This window comes from Typha angustifolia, chromosome 7 (assembly GCF_048772165.1).
Source record: "Typha angustifolia cultivar Huaian chromosome 7, ASM4877216v1, whole genome shotgun sequence".
NCBI classification, from domain to species: domain Eukaryota; kingdom Viridiplantae; phylum Streptophyta; class Magnoliopsida; order Poales; family Typhaceae; genus Typha; species Typha angustifolia.
In genome coordinates, this window is record NC_133245.1 from 15,950,827 (window position 1) to 15,969,187 (window position 18,361).

The 18,361-nt window shown below is 38.3% G+C and overlaps 4 protein-coding genes across 8 annotated transcripts; 3 read left to right on the forward strand and 1 right to left on the reverse strand.

The window, feature by feature from the left end:
- The first annotated feature begins 142 nt into the window (after positions 1-142).
- On the forward strand, positions 143-1,303 carry LOC140763348 (heavy metal-associated isoprenylated plant protein 44-like). Its single transcript, XM_073101497.1, has 3 exons — positions 143-486; positions 615-690; positions 780-1,303. Exons 1-3 carry the CDS (start codon positions 322-324, stop codon positions 1,094-1,096), a joined length of 558 nt encoding a protein of 185 aa, XP_072957598.1. The 5' UTR covers positions 143-321; the 3' UTR covers positions 1,097-1,303.
- Positions 1,304-2,093: 790 nt separating this feature from the next.
- LOC140763671 (copper transport protein ATX1) lies at positions 2,094-3,070 on the reverse strand. The gene is made up of 2 exons (XM_073101958.1): positions 2,913-3,070; positions 2,094-2,448 (listed from the first exon to the last, which is right to left on the reverse strand). Exons 1-2 carry the CDS (start codon positions 3,034-3,036, stop codon positions 2,186-2,188), a joined length of 387 nt encoding a protein of 128 aa, XP_072958059.1. The 5' UTR covers positions 3,037-3,070; the 3' UTR covers positions 2,094-2,185.
- Positions 3,071-4,364: 1,294 nt separating this feature from the next.
- Positions 4,365-5,232, forward strand: LOC140763644 (heavy metal-associated isoprenylated plant protein 45-like). Of its 2 annotated transcripts, none has more exons than XM_073101929.1 (3): positions 4,365-4,423; positions 4,524-4,599; positions 4,711-5,232. In XM_073101929.1, exons 1-3 carry the CDS (start codon positions 4,376-4,378, stop codon positions 5,031-5,033), a joined length of 447 nt encoding a protein of 148 aa, XP_072958030.1. In that variant the 5' UTR covers positions 4,365-4,375; the 3' UTR covers positions 5,034-5,232. The 2 variants fall into 2 exon arrangements, with proteins under 2 accessions (XP_072958030.1, XP_072958031.1); XM_073101930.1 differs by having other exon boundaries at positions 4,726-5,232.
- Positions 5,233-9,250: 4,018 nt separating this feature from the next.
- Positions 9,251-18,137, forward strand: LOC140761974 (auxin response factor 12-like). 4 transcript variants are annotated; one of them, XM_073099540.1, is made up of 15 exons: positions 9,251-9,676; positions 9,757-9,872; positions 9,964-10,062; positions 10,147-10,203; positions 10,294-10,446; positions 10,553-10,637; positions 11,630-11,720; positions 11,816-11,980; positions 12,058-12,180; positions 12,363-12,438; positions 13,003-13,150; positions 14,765-15,741; positions 15,812-16,002; positions 17,194-17,306; positions 17,880-18,137. In XM_073099540.1, exons 1-14 carry the CDS (start codon positions 9,634-9,636, stop codon positions 17,282-17,284), a joined length of 2,415 nt encoding a protein of 804 aa, XP_072955641.1. In that variant the 5' UTR covers positions 9,251-9,633; the 3' UTR covers positions 17,285-17,306; positions 17,880-18,137. The 4 variants fall into 4 exon arrangements, with proteins under 4 accessions (XP_072955641.1, XP_072955639.1, XP_072955642.1 ...); XM_073099538.1 differs by having other exon boundaries at positions 9,252-9,676; positions 10,291-10,446; XM_073099541.1 differs by having other exon boundaries at positions 9,252-9,648; positions 10,133-10,203; positions 10,291-10,446.
- The last annotated feature ends 224 nt before the right edge of the window (positions 18,138-18,361 follow it).

Below are 18,361 nucleotides of genomic sequence, written 5' to 3' on the forward strand. Positions count from 1 at the left end.
CCTCCCCCTTGTAATAATAAAACGTAAGATGCATATTCTCTTTGAGTGCCCTCCATGTCTTCATGTGGGGTCTCTTGAGTCTTGACCTACATTTCAAGCATTACTAAGTATTTGTTGTTGATATCTTTGAGATGCCATTGCCAAGCTAAGTACCAAAAGAGGCTAGCTTCGAGGAGTAACTAAGGAGACCAGAAAGATGCATGAGAACAGTTAGTAAACTACAAAAGGGAATCGATGCCTTGGCGGGAATATCTTGAGCTGCTCGCCTTCTCAAGTCTCTCACCACACCCATTCCTTTCTTAGCAATCGATGTGATCAACTATGGCCACTGCTGTTGGGAGAGTTATAGACTCCATCTTCGCTAATATCTACAACTCCTTCCATCATCGCAGCAACCGTCGCCGGACAAGAAGCAACGCTTATTTTTATAGCAGCAATCACAGTCTTGAAACAAGGATGGGGAAGGGAAGGCCTCTTTCTTTGCAGGTTTATTCTTACTTACGTACTACAACGTCTCAAGATTAATATTATTGACCACCCAATCTGAATGACTCTAGCTTCTGCTAGTAATTATATTTTTAGTTTTTCCGATCCATCTCCTCTTGTACGTGTAGACAGTGGAGCTTAAAGTGAGGATGTGTTGCACGGGCTGTGAAAGAGTTGTCAAACATGCGCTCTTAAAGCTTAGAGGTAATTAATCAAACCATCCTCATCAACATGTACACAAGCCTATGCTGTGGAATCTATATAATAACAACTTGTGGTAAATTATATCATAGGCGTTGACTCCGCGGAGGTTGACTTGGCGATGGAGAAGGTAACGGTGACCGGATACGTTGACCCGAACAGGGTGCTGAAGGAGGTGCGGCGGACCGGGAAGAAGGCCGAGTTCTGGCCCAACCCCGACCTCCCCCTCCACTTCACCTCCGCCAAGAACTACTTCCGGGACGAGGAGTCCTTCCGCGATAGCTACAACTACTGGAGGCACGGCTACAACGGCGACAAGCACGGACACGTGCCAGTCCCCCAGCGAGGGGACGACCGGGTTAGCAACATGTTCAACGACGACGACGTCAACGCATGCCACGTCATGTGATGACCTTGCATGGTTGCTGCATGCATGCTGGGCACGGTGTGGTTTGTGTTTGATGAAATGGGTGTACTACTCTACTACGTACCTACTGTTCAAGTTCACTAAGCAATTATATGTAGTATAATGTTGTCCGTAGAAAATAACTAATAAATGTACAGCCACCCCTCTGTCCAATCATCTTTTCATGGTCAATAAATAATAAAATATAATATTTCCTGTAAATTTAACAAAATAAAGTTTCATGTAAACCTATTGGCTAGCTGTTGTTCTTTTTTTTGGGGGGAGTTTAATATGTGTTTGACTATAACAATTTCTATGTGATAGGTTATTTTTTGAAAAATAATAGGAGTAATACTAATACCAACTTTTATGTAATTTTCATAAGACTAAAGCAACAAGATGAAAGAAATATAAATAATCATAATAATTAGACAATAAATATTAGTGTGAATGTGTATATAAAGTTGAAATAATCACCTACTTAAATCATTTGATTGCCGTTGCTACTCACACTGGTGATTTAGTTACTTATCAAAACTCTGCTATTGTTATTTTTATCTATAATTGATGAGGAGAACTATGGCTCTTTGTTTTTAGAAATAACATGAACTTAATGATGTTCAAGTTAACTCATTTTTTGTTTTTGTTAGCATCTGTTATGAATATAATTTAGATATTTTGTTAGATTAGGGTGAGATATGTGCAGCCTCCTTTGCCTTGGCAAAGAGATATTAATCGTAAAGCGGTGAGAATAATGAGGCACGAGGATAGATGAAGTGTGGTGATTACGCTCTAGTGGAACAATTAATCCATATCGTTCCCACGCGGAGAACATCTTTTAGCAGCATCGATCGAGTGCAAGAAAGAGTTAGTCCTCCAGCGAAAAGTAAGCAGCAAATCAAGGATAAAAATCTAATCCAACATCCAAGGGGGTTTGAGTACGTACCAGGATAATATCTTGATCAGGGCCCAACAAATCGAATTAATAGACACACAGAGAGAGAGAGAGAGTCACACGTATATTTATTGAATGTTACTATATATACAATTATACATGTACTAAAATCCATTCGTAGTTTGATATAACATTTGCTAGTAGAGGAGTAGAGGAAACAATTTCTTCCAGGATTTCTTGAACTTATGAGGACTGCTCAAAGTTTCAAACTTTGACGTCGAGTTGTCTCGCTCGGCTTCGTCATGGGAGAAGGCTGCGTTATTTATCTCCGATTCGGGTTGGTCCCAGAAACGAGCTTCTCTTCTCTTCTTTCTGATGGTGGCAAGCACGTCATCCTTGTTGCAGATCCCCCAAACTGTGACCTTTTGGAGGTGGTAATCTACGTGCACCGAGTGTATGCCTGCTAATAGATATGAGAATTAACCTCCTCATATATATCCAGTTCATGCATGTATATTATGCACGCTTAATTTCAAAAGCTCTAAATCATGTTCAGGAGACTTATTCTAGAAATAAACAAAAAATTTGGCATATTGGGCCGAGCTAGACACAACTGCACGATATAATTAATAATATTATTGTGTTTGGGCATATTGGGTTATAAATTCTTTTCATGGTTTGATGGGTTGAGCTAGAGTCCTGCTACAATTACAGAGGGCCAGGTTGAGCTTAGATTCAGGTCCTCTTAATAGGCTGAGAGGCTCCGGACTCCTGCAGCTCAATCTGATCCCATAGGTCATACCATCATATGAAGATGGGAACAATTAGCAGCAATTAACAATGGGTTCGAGAGGAACTTAGTAATCTTACAACAATATCCATTTAATTTTTTATTTTTTTTTTGTGTGGGAGATCTAGATGTACCTCTCAGATGCGACAATGCCTTCTTAACTTTCTTCTCACATCCATAGGAGTAGAGTGGCACCTTCATCTCCACATACTGGGCTTCCACATTCTTGTTTGCCGGAACTATCTGCAAGTTAGCCATTCTCTATATCTGGGTCTCTTCCAACAATCTATATATATATATATATAAGACTCAAATCATAAGTGGATTCCTTAATAGCCCAGTAAGTGGATTGCTTGTGGATCCATTCACTTTTCTCCCTCCCCTTTAATTGTTTTGCTTTGCTTTCTTCTTTTGGTTTCTCTTTTAGATTGCTTTGTTCTTCATAAGGGGTTTTTAGATATGGTAGTTTGGATTTGTTGGTTACATTAGATTCCTCCTTGTGTAAATGTGTGTGTGTGAGAGAGAGAGAGAGAGAGAGAGAGAGAGAGTAGAAGGTGGGTTAGTGGAGATAGAGTATGTGTCATGGGTTGCTATTTTTGATGTTCTTATTAGGGTTTGCTGAGTGGATAAGGGTTTAGGTTCCCATGTGGGATGTGGTGTAAAGTGAGTCTTGCCCTAAAAAGTTAGGGAAGCACAAATTAAAGCATGTGATAATGGTTTGATTCCCAAGCATCATTTGTTAGGTGGCCCAACCAAAGTGTCTTTTTTGACATTAATTTATTTATGCCGAGTTTTAGAGCTCTTAAATTTCTTATATAAACTGGATTAAAAGTATAGGGAAAGAATAGGGAGAGGAGGAGGAGGAGCCCAGTCACTCCATTGGACTAATTTAGGCTATATGTATCTCCATTTATATAGCCTGTATTTTGGCCCATCTAATTTGGGCTTGGCCCAGATGATTAAGATGTTACCTAGTTTTGATTTAGAGTATCTAAATCACGTATAGATGTAATTTTAAGTTGTTTGATGATGATTACATGATCACTATTTCATAGAATAAAAGAATAAGAATTGGCTTCCTATTAACATGCTCAGAGACCTTTAATTAGCTTAAAATTTAACAATATGAGAACACTAATATTTGTTCTTCTCTCCCAGTTGGCCATCCATCAACCAAGTGGGATAAGACTTGAGAGGAAGCTAATGGAAGAAAAAGAATGAAGAAAAAAAAAAGGCTCGAATTTGCATACAAATTGGCGTCTAAAAAACGCCACCAGACCTCGATCTGCAAGTCGTTACCACAAATATTCTCTTCCAGTACGCCCACCCACCCCCCCAAACAACAAAAAAAAAAGTGAAATTGAACTCAAGAATAAGAAAATATCATACTACTAATGATCTCCACATAACCCAATTAGTATCAATTATACAAGCATTAATTTGGAGCTAGCATGGCAATCTTCCTTTTTGCGAAAAAGGTAATGCAGGTGGATTCTTACCTCATGGGATCAAATGCCACTCCTTGCATCATGTACACTTTTCCTCGCTCTTTATATACAAGGCCACTAGTACTAGCATTCAAGGCTATGCATCAAAGATGTTTCGCTTCTGGGCGCAGAAGACTTCGATTTCTAATGCAATATCCGTAAGTATACATATATATCTTGCGACAATAACAATGTATACTTTCAAAGTTCAAACACTATTCGTTCTTACTCTATATTAACCTTCTATCTTATTCTCAGACTGTGGAGCTTAGCGTTCACATGGACTGCGAAGGCTGCGAGAGAAGAGTCCGAAAGGCAATCTCCAAGCTCGATGGTGTTCAAACTTCAAACTTAAACCTTTGCATATATATATATATATATATCTATCTATCTATGTATCTAGATTCATATAATGTAAAACAAAGTAAAGTTTTAATAAATGCAGGGGTGGATACCGTAGACATCGACATGGACAAGCAAAAGGTGACGGTCACCGGATACGTCGATGACCGGAAAGTTCTAAAGGCGGTGAGGCGCACCGGGAGGAAAGCTGAGTTCTGGCCATCGCCATACGATTCTCAATACTATCCTTTCGCACTTCAATACCTGGAGGACTCCACGTACTCTTCGACGTACAATTACTACCGGCATGGTTACACCTCGACGCTGCATGGATATTTCCCTGATCCAGCTTACTCTATCATAGTTGACGATCAAACTGCTGAACTGTTCAATGATGACAATGTTCATGCATGCATGATCATGTGAAAAGAGATGGCTAAAGAAGAATGCCAACGTATAGGTCGAATAAATTAATGAGCGGTTTGTAGCTATTGCAGCTGATCAGGAGGAGTAATATGTGTATGTAGCACTTCCTACTCCATTAAGCAAAGATAAAAATAAAAAATTCCAAAGTCATATTAGTTTCGAAAGTATTATATCTCACTGTAACGTATGCATCAACCAATTTGTGAATAGTGCTTTGCCTTTTATACGCAATAAGGTGAGTTATTGATAACCCAAGTTGGATATAAGAGCATAATGGAATTTATACCTACTTCTTTGATCAAATTGAGGGGCATATCCTGCAGCTTTATCCAAACTGTCAAGCAAATAGTTCGCATTAACATCAAGCAGTGTATCCTATCTTCAAACATTGTTATTCTTCCACTTTTAATAGTGGTGTCATGTGGGATTTGAGGGCACCGAAGGATGCCTTCTTATGTCATGGGGAAGGAAGTGAGAGAGACATGACCAAGAAATATTATCTGGTGATAGTTTCCAAAGGGGGGGTGAAGAATGAAATGGGTCTCTTAGATAAAGGCATGTATATATTATGCTGTAATGGTTCTTTTTATCCCAAATTTGATCTAATGATCAATAGGACTAATAGTATTGAAGAAGTGTTATTCTCTTGGTCATTTGAGAGGTTGATGTTTTAGTGATATTTCCTGCCAAGTGTTCGTATGTAAACGATAAGAATCTAATAATGTCAAGAATAACATCGTTTCAATTAACACTAGCGATGATATGCTAAGCAAGAGTAAAAGAATAAATTTTCTGCACAAATTGAGTGGCAGAAGGTGAACCTACTTAACCTTTTCATCCATGAAGTTTCAAAGAATAGCAGAAGATTGTAAGATCGAATCTGAGGAACCCTATTATCATTACCAAAGTATAAATCGCCCCTCCCTCATTTATTAGTCTACAAAGATTAGAACACAAACTCATCAGTTTTGGGGAGGGTTAAGACTTATCTCTCGTCGCAGACCTAATAGTCTTTTAATATGTTTAGCATATAGGAATAACTTTTTCCTTATTCTAAAATAACAGCAAAACACCGTAATTATCTAATTCTAGAATATAAGTACTATTCATCAAAATTACGTCTTATACCACACAATAATTCAATTACTAATTTACTCTTGATATCTATCACATCAATCTGTTACATATCAAATGAATATTCGTAGTAATTTTATAAAAAATAAAAAATATATTTTTAATCTTTTTATTTACTTTATATGATATTAAAACTAATTATTCTATTTTTATTTTAAAATACAAATGAATACAATAATAATTATTCCTGAAATAAATATTATATTTTAAAAATAGCAAAGAGATATATGTATTCTATAATGGACCTTATTCCTAAAGTAAACAAGACACTTCATACTTAAAAACCGGCATTGCATATCAATTTACATAAAATAACCTTCATTAATACTTGCGATTCTTAATTTTATGAATGTCCTGTCAAAAGACACGACGAAAATCAATTAAATATACAATATTAAATCATAAAAGAAAAGGGTTATATTGTCAAAGGCCCTTGGAGGTATATTTATAAATGGGCCGGAATCAGGCCCAATTAGATCAGAGTACATAGTTTGCTTAGTCGACCCCGGCCCGGCCCAGCCCATTTCTATGAACCTTATTGGAAGATATTTTTTCTAAGTAGAGGTCCAATAAAATAAATTCAATGATTAAAAGATTTAGAGACCGTTGGCTATTAAATTCAGTTCGATTATTAATTCGTTAATCTCTCGGTGCGATATCATGATTGCAGCGCAGGGTGGCCGCATGCCAGGAGACAAAGGTAGTCCTACTTATAATTTTCATAGAGACAACTTAGGAATATCTTAGAATTGAAACGAGGAAAACAAAGGAATTATGATAAGATCTCCATTATTTTATTTTATTTCTTTGATGAATACCACTATTTAATGGCCCATGTTGCGATAAAATCTCTTTTAACAGGAATCTAACAAGGCCAAAATTTGGGCAATTATTACGCTAATCATGTTGTTCTTGGAATCCTATGCACCATGATAGAGGCATGTAGCTTTGGAACAGAGATCTAACTCGTCTGCTCGTTATAGTGTAAAGTTTCATCAATTTGGGTCCCCCTTTTTTGGATCGAACTCCTTGTGTTCCAGTTATCCTTATGATTTATTTTAAAAATTAATAAATAACATCGTCCGTTTTAATTATATTTTACATAATTCATCTGTTTTTATTCATCGTGAATTGAGCAGCACTCCAAGTTAAATTAAATTTAATAACTATATTATATTATATCTATTTATCAAATGATAGGCAAGACAGAGAGTTTTATTATATTTTAATCCCTTTACTATTAATCTTTTTATCATCTCATGAGAAAAATTAGACGTATGATTTAGTTATATTATTAAGATATTTTTATCAAAAGTTATATTAGAAAACATTAAAAAATTAATTAAGTAATTAGACGGTAATATATTTCTATTTCTTGTTTGAAATTTCTTTTTGCATCATCTCTTCTTTTATTAGAGAAAGATTATAAATGAATTTTAAAAAAATTAAAAAAAGATCAAGTTAGAATTTAATATTCAGATAAGTTATCCCAGGAAAAGTGAGAGTGATATTAACCAAACAGTTGGCATACTAAAATATAATTAATTAATTTATAGATATCAGGAAAGAGGGTCTTATTTATAATATAGTAAAAATATAAGGTAGTTATTTGTAATCATATTTGATTTTAATGCTGGGGGTTCTCGTGTCAGGGTTCCCAACACTTGTAAGCCCAATCCATATCTTCTTGTACCACTTCTCCGTGGGGTCACATCGACATCCAGCTTTTAGTTGAATGGGGATGGGGTGGAGCCTCTCTACTAGTTTGGAGATTATACAATAGCTAAGGAATCATAGGGTGGTCATTAATCTACAATATGGTGGGCCATGAGAGAGCTCCCCTTCTTAACTTAGATTTGCTACATCTTCTTCTTAGTGGGGGCAACTTAGCTAAGGATCTCATCATTATAACCCAAGGGGTTTATTTATTTATTTTTTTCTTTTAATTTTCTTTTCTTTTTTTTCCTGACACGAACCCACTATGCTTTCCTTTCTCACTTTCTTACCCCTAATTATTAGACACTAATAACTAGTTACCGGATGCGATTATAACAGTAAGTTAAGATAAAACTGGCGGACAAGAAAAACCAAGTGTGCATGCTCCTGCGGCCAATCGGGATACAGCCAAAGTGGGATGTGTACAGTAAGTGCAAATTGTTGATACTTTGACTGCTAAATTCCTCCTTCCTACCAGCGCCACCCAAAGATCCCCACAAACATAGGAACAGTAGTCGTATATTCTAACTCATAAATTAATACAGACAGCAGCAACAGCAGCAGTAGCAGCCATCAGTTGGCCGTCTTTAAACCTACTAAACCTATGGAATAATCTAGTCGGATCTCGGATCCCCATCCTTAAACCTCGTCTTAAAAGCTAAAGCGAGCGTAATTAATTAAGTGGGAAGAGGAGGGGAGGGGGGAACATGAGTACGGCGAGGTGGGGGGTGGGGAGCAGGGGTCTGACTCGCTTGTTCGCCACCACCGGCTCAGCTGACCCAGTCCTCACGTGAACCGGGTTCAGAGTTCCCAGAGATTCCGTACTCCGCCTCGAACCGCCAGTTTTTACGAGCTGAGCTGAGACGGAAGTCGGAGGGGCACGCGTGGCCCGCTCAGCAGTCATTGGGAGGCGCGCCCCCTTGTCTTGCTGCCCCCACTCTGACCCCCGGTTCGAGTCTCATAGATACTAATTCGGGGGAGGGGGGGGGGGGGTATTACGGTAAATCCAGATTCATTTCAGTTGGAACTTGGAATTGTAACGAGTAAATAGTACCCCGGAAGCAGGAGTTTATTAAATTAATCCTCGTAAAGGTAGGAGAGGCCAAAGGGGGTGAAGGAAGGAGAACGACCGGGGTCTTTTCGCCAGTCGATGCCCGTACGACCCCAGTGACTGACAGCGACCATTTTAAAAGGGCGCACATGCCTCCGGTCACATCAACCGCACACTACGGACGGCTGCGATCTCTGATACGATAGCTCGGACGGTCGCGATCAGAGACGGCCAAAATCCACAATCTTTCCCCTTTTCCCTATCCCTCCCCTGTTTTTTTTCCTCGTTTTAGAAATAAATTATTGTTAATTTCTTCCTCCCTTTCTCCTTTTTTTTTTAACGACGAGTGGTTCTCTTCTTGGCGTTCTCTCTCTCTCACACACACACTCTCTCTCTCTCTCCTGCTTCTGCGTCTCTCTCATCTTTTTCGCTACTTTTCACCCTGTCGACTTCCTCGGAGCTTGAGCTGCCCCCCATGGCGATCTCTAGGAACGAGAGCTTCTCCGAGCTCGGATGATGCCTTCCCACGCCCAAGCGCGCTCGGTTCCAGAAGGGTCTCGTCGTTCTTGATAGCAATTGAGGTGAATCTTTCTTGTCTTTACGGAGTTCTGCCGAGTTCTTGGAGCTTAGGGTTGTGGTTTGTTGATCGAATACTTTGAAGCTCGAAACCTTCCATTGAGCAAGCTCGTTGCGCAGACGATGAATCTTTCTACGGTAGGTTTTAATCAGCAAGGGGAAGAAGGTACGAATTTGACGGTTCTTTCATCTACTAGAGACTGCTTACAACTTCTTGAGCGAAATCACTTTGGAAATTTGCAACAGGGGAGGAGAAGAGATGCTTGAACTCGGAGCTCTGGCACGCGTGCGCGGGGCCGCTTGTTTGCTTACCGACGATTGGGACCCGGGTCGTCTACTTTCCTCAGGGTCACAGTGAGCAGGTAACTGGTCGAACGCCATTCTCGTGCGAGGCTCCTGCGAAAGTTGGAATTATAGGTAGCAATTAAGTCATGCTTATTTTCCTTAAATCAGATCGCTGCGTCGACGAATAAGGAAATCGAAGGGCAGATTCCTAATTATCCAAGCTTGCCGCCGCAGCTGATTTGCCAGCTCCACAATGTCACAATGCACGTGAGTTTCTGGTCCCTTTAATTCATCTGGGGCTTTGTGTGATGGATTATGGATCTAGAATGTTGGATAGCTTTTATGTTGCAGGCAGATGTCGAAACAGATGAAGTCTATGCACAGATGACACTGCAACCTTTGAGCTCTGTAAGTTTAATATTAGGTCGTTCTTGATTACTTGAGACGTCGTCTTTAATATTGCACGAATTTGAGAATAGCCGCTAATTTGTGCAGCAGGAGCTAAAAGATAGTTACTTACCTATGGAGATGGGTGTCATGAGCAAGCAGCCGACGAATTACTTCTGCAAAACTTTGACAGCTAGTGACACGAGTACTCATGGAGGGTTTTCTGTGCCTCGGCGTGCAGCTGAGAAAGTGTTTCCGCCTTTGGTGCGTTGGGAACTTGGAAGCTGTGTGATAACTCTTCTCATAGTTTGGTTGCCAGAAACATGGTAGTATAAGCTAACATGAAAGTGATGCTTCCACTTCGTTTTAGGATTTCACTCAGCAGCCACCAGCGCAGGAGCTTATTGCACGGGACCTTCATGATGTTGAATGGAAGTTTAGACATATATTCCGAGGTAAGGAAAAGGTGGGCAAATAGAAATCCTTCTTTATAGCGCTTGAGGTCTTGGGATAGAATAACCGGCTCTGAGTAGAAAGGTTCCGACATTCAGCAATGTGCTATAATAGGTTGGTTGCATATGCCTGAGAGAAAAGTCATGAAGATTTGATATTACCTATACATGCTATGTAAGATGGATAAAACCATCAGATTGGAGAACTTGAGATAAAAACTGGTGACCTTTGATCACATATATTTGCTAGACATGATGGACCCTCAGTAAGAAGTTTGAGGGGAGTAAGATATGGCATTTCGACTCATGACAAAAGTGTTCATATTTGGATGTGACTAGGATTTGGAGAAGCTGCAACCATGTTCCCAATTCGCAATCCAATAGTGAATAATCTGGAGGATCAATATAGATGACCTATAGATTTCAGAGCATGCCCCAGTTATTTATGCCCTGGGAAAATCAAAACCTTGTCTATATATATATATATATATATATATATCCATAATGTTCTATGGTATATGGTCTATCAATTATCCATTCTTTTGTTCTAAAAAGGCATTATGAGCAATAGAGATCTTAACCTCTACCTGTAATTGGAGTTTTGATTAAATTGTTGCCCCTTTATATTTGTCCTTCCTGTTTACATACTCTGACCTCGAATCTTCTATGAGGAATTGATATAATATTGCCAACAAGAATCAGTTGGATAGGGAGCCTTGAGGTATATGAGTGCTCTCTTATTCAAATCTGAGTGATGCCTTTTTAGACCTTTTAAGATATGTTCTCAATGTCGACCTGGTTCCTGGTTATGAGCTGCACATGCTGACAATGTGTCTCAATGCCTAGTGGATAGGTTAGCCTAGGTTGCCTACAATAAAAGAACAGGCCATGTTCCTTGTCCGTCTACTAGCTTACATGCTTATGTAACAAAAGAAAGAGATGGCATGACGTTTGTTTATATTTTTGGTAATTCTGCTGTATCTTTCTTATCGCAGGTCAACCCAAGCGGCATCTTCTCACGACCGGCTGGAGCGTATTCGTCAGTGCCAAGCGACTTGTTGCTGGGGATTCTGTTCTTTTCATATGGTCTGATGTCTTTCAATCATATATTCTATAATGGTCATAGGGCATAAGGATAGAATATATTTTTATAACACCAATATGTTTGACCTATGTTGTAGGAATGAGAAGAACCAGCTGTTATTGGGAATCCGACGGGCTAATCGTCCACAGACTGTAATGCCATCATCTGTGCTATCAAGTGATAGCATGCATATAGGACTTCTAGCTGCGGCAGCTCATGCTGCTGCAACAAATAGTCGCTTCACTATTTTTTACAATCCAAGGTTACAACCATTTGGAGTCCTCTTGATGTTTCTTCTTTTCTGGAGGAAAGATATTTTCTGAGGCAATCCTTTTGCAGGGCGAGTCCATCGGAGTTTGTTATACCACTTTCTAGATATATTAAAGCAGTATTCCATACTCGCATATCTGTTGGGATGCGATTTCGCATGCTTTTTGAGACTGAGGAATCGAGCGTTCGAAGGTAATGTGGCATATCGGGCCAGAACCATTTAGTTTGCTTAGGACTCCTTTCCAGTTGTAAGATTACATGCTCAATTGCTACTTAACTGATGTGACTACTTGGAGGAATTAATAAAATTAGTGGTTTTGTACTTTACTGGTTGCCAAGAACATATCGTAATATATGTTTCATGCTTAATCAAGGTACATGGGAACAATTACTGGTATAAGTGATTTGGATCCCTTGCATTGGCCGAATTCTCACTGGAGGTCAGTCAAGGTACATATTTTCTTGCACTGTTATAAATAATTTTGTATTGTGTGTTAGTATACATTATCTACGGGAGAAGCTTTGCCCATAAGAGCTAAGTTTCTTGAAGAAAAATCAATAGGATAATTTTATAGTGTTACATGACCTGTACACTTGTTTGGTATAAGTTCTAATAATATTTTTCTCTGCATAGAATTATCATCTGATAAGTTGGATATCTCTTTTTATAATTATTATGCAAACCTCCCCTCTGAATGGCCCCTTTCACTATTCATCCCTCTGATAAAATACTGCTCTCTGCAGCATTACACAATCCAAGAATTATTTCTATAAAATCCATAGCAATCGGTTCATGTGTTGATGTTAATTTATTAAGCTTGTCATTGTTGCTGTCTTGTTTGTCCTATATTTGTTGAGTTCACATAACATTAGGTGGGTACCAATTAGATTTCAACTTTCTAGACGTCTTGTGGTGGTTTTATTTGAAGTTTTAAGATTTTATCATGGTCTTCTTGTAACTTCTCAAGATATTATGCGTATTTTTGAGCTAATATCACATGTAGTACAATGCAGGTAGGTTGGGATGAATCTATGGCAGGTGAGAGGCAACCCAGGGTGTCCCTTTGGGAGATTGAGCCATTAACAACGTTTCCCATGTATCCATCACTGTTCCCTCTTAGGCTCAAACGTCCTTGGCAGCCTGGATCACCATTTCTTCAAGGTCCTTTGTTGAACTCTAGCTCCCCTTACTTTTGCTTTGGGTTCTTTGTATGCCATACTTTTATCTTAATCTGTGATTCTTTTTTGTTCTTTCTTTTCTTCAACATCAATTGGTGGTTAATATTGTAAGAAACCCCATTCACCCCATCCACTGTACTTTATAAGCGTCTCATCTTAAATGAAGAAAACTAGATTCTCAAATTTGTAGACAAGCCCTGGCCTCTAATCTTTTGTTTAGGTAACATATTGAAGCAAATATTTTGAATATTGATATGTTACGTTGCTGAGACGAGCTGTATTTTCATGGTCATTTGATATCATTATATCTAAAAGGTGTTCCATTATGGCACATTATTATGGGTGACGATAGACTTTTATGATTATAAGTTTATAACCTGTTGTTACAGGGTTATATCCTTATGAGGATATGTACCCTCTTTACATTATTTAATCGTTGGTGTTTCCAGTATTATGCATGGTCTGCCAAATTTCCAATATAGTAGGGCTAAATTTTCATTACTCAGCAGAGTTGTTGACAAGTAAGATTAAACAATTTCAGAAACTACCATTTAGCTCCTCCTGTGAATTTTAAGGAGAGATCAGTTTTTGGAGGTATTGGTGGTGGCTTAGTGTGATAGAATCATAGCTAGATTCTCAACCAGGAAAAATAGCATGCAATAGAAGCATACTCTAAGCTAGATAGTAGATAGATTGCTTATGTAGATCACCTCCCGAGTAGGTCAACCCTTGTACGAGGCTCACTATCTTGGTCGAACGAGTATAGGGATCAATATAGGATAGATCAATTAGTCAGAAAAAAGTCACAAGGATGTTAGTACACTTGTCTCTGAATCTAATATCTTATGAGCCCAAATTTTCTCCTTTTGTTTCCTTCTCATTTCCTTCTCTTCTCTTCTCCTCTTTACTCTTTCTTTTCTATTTTCTTGGTTCTTTGCTCTCTTCGATGCCTCTTTTGAAACAACATGAGCTGCTATAAATATCTCGCCCACTTGTCTCTCCTGGAATCCTGGTTCACTTAGGTGTTACGTTAGAGGTGGCCATGTACTGTTGGGCTTCTCTTGAGGTGGCTCCCACATTGCTCTTCTATAAATTTAGATTTCCTTCTCTCATACAAATAGAGGAATATATCAACAAAATATGCTTCTTCATGGATGCTATATGGTAAAATATGGTAAGGAAAATCTACATGCAAATCACAAATATTTAATTGAGCTACATATTGAATTAAAAGCAGTTTTAGCTGAATGTAGTCAAGTTAGGCTGAAACCGACGAACTGGTGGACTCTTGGATCAGTAGTTCATAACAGATCTGTTGGCCTGAAATCTCGATTTTTTGTTCTACTGCAGCTTTCTGGTTTTCCATTAATTATCTCACCGGTAACTTTTAGTGTGACTATTTGTTCCATTGGACTCATTCGATGTTCCCAGGTTACAACTTATAACTCCAAAAATAAATTGTTTGATCTTTAGTTTGCATGTCAGTTATGACTGTTTTGAGTCTTCCTTGAACGTTTCCATATGGAGTTATTTAATGAAAAAAAAATATCAGGAACAAGTTTCAGCAGATTCATACTTTCTCATCTTTATCTCATAGACAGTAAAGAAGATGAGAGCAATTCTCCTGTATGGCTGAAAGTAGGTGCTGGAGAGCGTGGCATTATCCAATCTTTAGGTTTGAGCCCCTGGATTAAGCAGATGGCGGAACCATTATTAATGGGGAATGAGCTTAGTCAATACCAAGCCATGTCTACTGCAGCTTTTCAGGATATACGCAATGGGAATGCTCATGCTCTGAAGCAGCAACTGGTACAACATCAACAACCCTTTCTGTTTCCCCAAGAATCTGGTAGATTTGGTGTCCCAATGCATCAACAAATTGCTCAACAGACTCCTCGACATCTTATCGTCCGTGATCAGACGCACTATGCATCAGAGAACCACTTGCATTCTGTTTCAGAACAGCAAGTGCCTAACACACATAACGAACAGCAGTTGCAGCTTGTTCATCAACCACAAACTTTTGCAGAGACATTTCACATTCCCGGTTATCATATAAAGCAGCAGCAATCATCTTTCCCTTCTCAATTGTATGACAAATCGGTCTTTCATCATTCAAGCTTAAACTTCTCATCAGCTCCTGCACCTAGTTGTGTCCAGGGTCTGTTGGGACCCCACTACACTGAAGGAAACAACATATCGAACATTTCAAGACTCAGTGAATCCATGATTAGCCAACAGAACCAACAGCTCTGGGAGCCAAATGTCACAACATCACAAGTCACTCCTTTTGGTAGCACAGTTCTTCCTTCATTTTCTGGGAAGGAGAGTTCTTTGGAAACTGATCGTCCAGATCCGCATAATCTTACAATGTTTGGTGTTAGCAAAGATCCTCCCGCTATTCTCCCTTATACAGTACCTAACCTGAGTACGAATGCCCCTGGCAATGATGCTTCTGCTATGCCATATGCTGGTACTACTTTTCAGAATTCTTTGTATGAGCACTTGGAAGCTTCCGCTGGATTCCTGCAAAATGCAGGTGATGCTGATTCCCAAATCCGGACATTCGTTAAGGTAAGGAAAGAAATAAGGCGCTTTGTGATACTGAGATGTAATAAACTAAAATTATATTTTGCTTATGCAGGTTTATAAGTCGGGATCAGTTGGGAGGTCCCTGGACATTTCTCGATTCAGCAACTACAATGAGTTACGTGAGGAGCTGGGTCAGATGTTTGGTATTGAGGGTCTTTTGGATGATCCTCTTAGATCAGGCTGGCAGCTTGTATTTGTCGACAGGGAGAATGATGTGCTTCTCCTTGGCGACGACCCTTGGGAGTAAGAAACCATTTTAAGTGCTTTACTTAAATATATAATTCTTTCATTGGTGTGCTTTAGCGGCAGCAGAATGTGCATGTTATGAAATATCTGCTTTCTTTTCTAACAACTGTTTTCAACTACTATTTCATGGTAGACCTCTGTTGGTTTAATCTTTAAAATAGCTATGTGGATGTTTTGGAGCCTCCTGTTAAGAAAATTGTTTTAACAGATTCTCGATAAGCTAGGATATATCACGGGAATATGGAGTGAGGTGCATATAATTATGTTATGAAGTCCAAAGCAAAAGGAAGTCCACTAGCATAAGTAAATATTGTAGAGATGAAAGGTAAGACACCACAGAATGAGGATTACTTTGTGCATCATAACTTTCCTCTTCCTCAGACTGAGTTTGGTTGGTGGGGGTATAACTTAACTGCTGAAGAGTATTTATTTAGAGTTAGAACTCTCTTTCTGCTCGAATTAATGAACATAATACGCTTTCAGATATATATCAATAATTTTATTTGTATTCTATGTAAGTTGCCTTTTAAGTAAATATGTATGCTAATATATGGTTGCAAAGCATACTATTACCACAACATAATTCCTTGCAGCTTCTCATACGCACAACTTAAGCATCATGAGTCTTGTTTCTTGAAGTCCTTTGAAAAGCGTTTTAAGTGCTTCATGTCCTCAACTGTTGCTAATCTCTTTATTGACAGAAGGTCATGGAAATTTTAATAGACATGGAGACATAAGACAAAACATTTGACTTTATCTTTTCTGCTCAAAACTCCTCATGAAAAATTATGATGTACAGTGTAAAATAATATATTTTGAGTGAGGTCTTAGAACTCTGTAAGCAGAAGTTCTATGACCATGTTACATGAACTATCAGAATGCCAGTGGAAAGGGGAAAGGCCTTAACTCGTTTCCTTTGATTGAATTACTGTACACATTGCTCAGTCAATCTAATGGCCATTTCTCCAGCAGACTAAGCTGAATTTTAAACTGCATTGTGGTTTCAGAATCAATTATTCTTTTCCTTAGAGCTGGTAGGTGTACTGGATTCACTTATTCCTGACTAATGTAATTTTGATTCTTTGTGCACTTTGGATATACTCACATTTTATTTTATTTCAGATCTAGATGTCATATATCTAGTTTACTAACTACCATGCATTTTCTTGCTTTTGGCTCTTAATGCAGGTCATTTGTGAATAATGTGTGGTACATTAAGATACTATCACCTGAGGATGTGCAGAAAATGGGAAAGCAGGGTTTCGAAACCTTCTGTTGATCTCAATTCGGTACTGTGATCGGTATGCTAGATAAATAATAAAATGAGTGAAGATTATTGCTTCTTATATGAAGTCATCAAGGCTCTTGAGTTATATTCTTCTGTTTATTAAATTCCCGTTTGCTTTTTTACATGGTAATCAGTAATCTAAGATCTACAAAATACCAATTATACATTGAAACGGGTAGCATGAATATACATTTCAACTTTCAATTAAGTACTGAGCGATCAGGAAATGGTATTGCATTTGACAGTAATCAGACAGATTTCTATTCTCATACTTTGATTAAATTATGCGAGTGTGGATAATAGCATCTTACTCCTGCCTAGATACAGACTATCACGAGTACTTTTAGTTGGAGATCTCTCATTTTGGTTGTCTGGGAAGTTAATCTAGAATTGGACTGGTGAGTTCCCTAAATTATGATATGGAGTTGGTTCCTGGAATTGGTTTCCATTTTATCTAATAATCTAGAATCAAGACTTGTTAATTTTGTTGCAAATTGTTGTTTGCTTGTTATGGATTTATTGAGCTTAAAAATATTTGGTGCTCATTTCACACATCAGATCATTTATTCACTCGTTGCTTTTGCAGGTTTAGATGCAATCTCTCATGAATCTTGGCGCACTTTGCCGAATTTGCTAGTTTAGGACAATGCCGTTCTTGAAGATTCACTTGTGTATTACATGAGTGAAACATTTTAGACTGATGAAACTGCCATGTCTTTGAATACTACAGTAATGTTTTGTTATGTTGCCAACTAATCCTCCGTGGTACCTTGGAAATTGCTCTTTAATTTCCTGTAGTAACTATTTAGATTCAGTAAGTATCTACTACTGGGATCCCTCTCTATAGTAATTCTTTATTGCATTATGCTCCAGGCAGCTAGAACTTTTTGCTGTCGTGGTGATTTTAGTTATATTAGAATATAAAATATAAAAAATATTGTTCTCTATCAACTTGAGAGTTTGGTGAGTTATTATAGTATCAGGTCTCTCGGAATCTCTTAAGCTCAGAAATGAGTGAGGAGTGAGAGAATATAAAATATAGAGTTTATCATTTTTAGAGTTAGTATT

Coding starts and splice junctions, on each gene's coding strand:
- LOC140763348 (XM_073101497.1), top strand. CDS start 322: ATGGCCACTGCTGTTGGGAGAGTTATAGACTCCATCTTCGCTAATATC. Junction 487..614: donor GAAGGCCTCTTTCTTTGCAG/GTTTATTCTTAC, acceptor TTGTACGTGTAG/ACAGTGGAGCTTAAAGTGAG. Junction 691..779: donor TGCGCTCTTAAAGCTTAGAG/GTAATTAATCAA, acceptor ATTATATCATAG/GCGTTGACTCCGCGGAGGTT.
- LOC140763671 (XM_073101958.1), bottom strand. CDS start 3,036: ATGGCTAACTTGCAGATAGTTCCGGCAAACAAGAATGTGGAAGCCCAG. Junction 2,449..2,912: donor GGCATTGTCGCATCTGAGAG/GTACATCTAGAT, acceptor ATCTATTAGCAG/GCATACACTCGGTGCACGTA.
- LOC140763644 (XM_073101929.1), top strand. CDS start 4,376: ATGTTTCGCTTCTGGGCGCAGAAGACTTCGATTTCTAATGCAATATCC. Junction 4,424..4,523: donor CGATTTCTAATGCAATATCC/GTAAGTATACAT, acceptor TCTTATTCTCAG/ACTGTGGAGCTTAGCGTTCA. Junction 4,600..4,710: donor GGCAATCTCCAAGCTCGATG/GTGTTCAAACTT, acceptor TAATAAATGCAG/GGGTGGATACCGTAGACATC.
- LOC140761974 (XM_073099538.1), top strand. CDS start 9,634: ATGAATCTTTCTACGGTAGGTTTTAATCAGCAAGGGGAAGAAG. Junction 10,063..10,146: donor TCCACAATGTCACAATGCAC/GTGAGTTTCTGG, acceptor TTTATGTTGCAG/GCAGATGTCGAAACAGATGA. Junction 16,003..17,193: donor CTTGGCGACGACCCTTGGGA/GTAAGAAACCAT, acceptor CTCTTAATGCAG/GTCATTTGTGAATAATGTGT.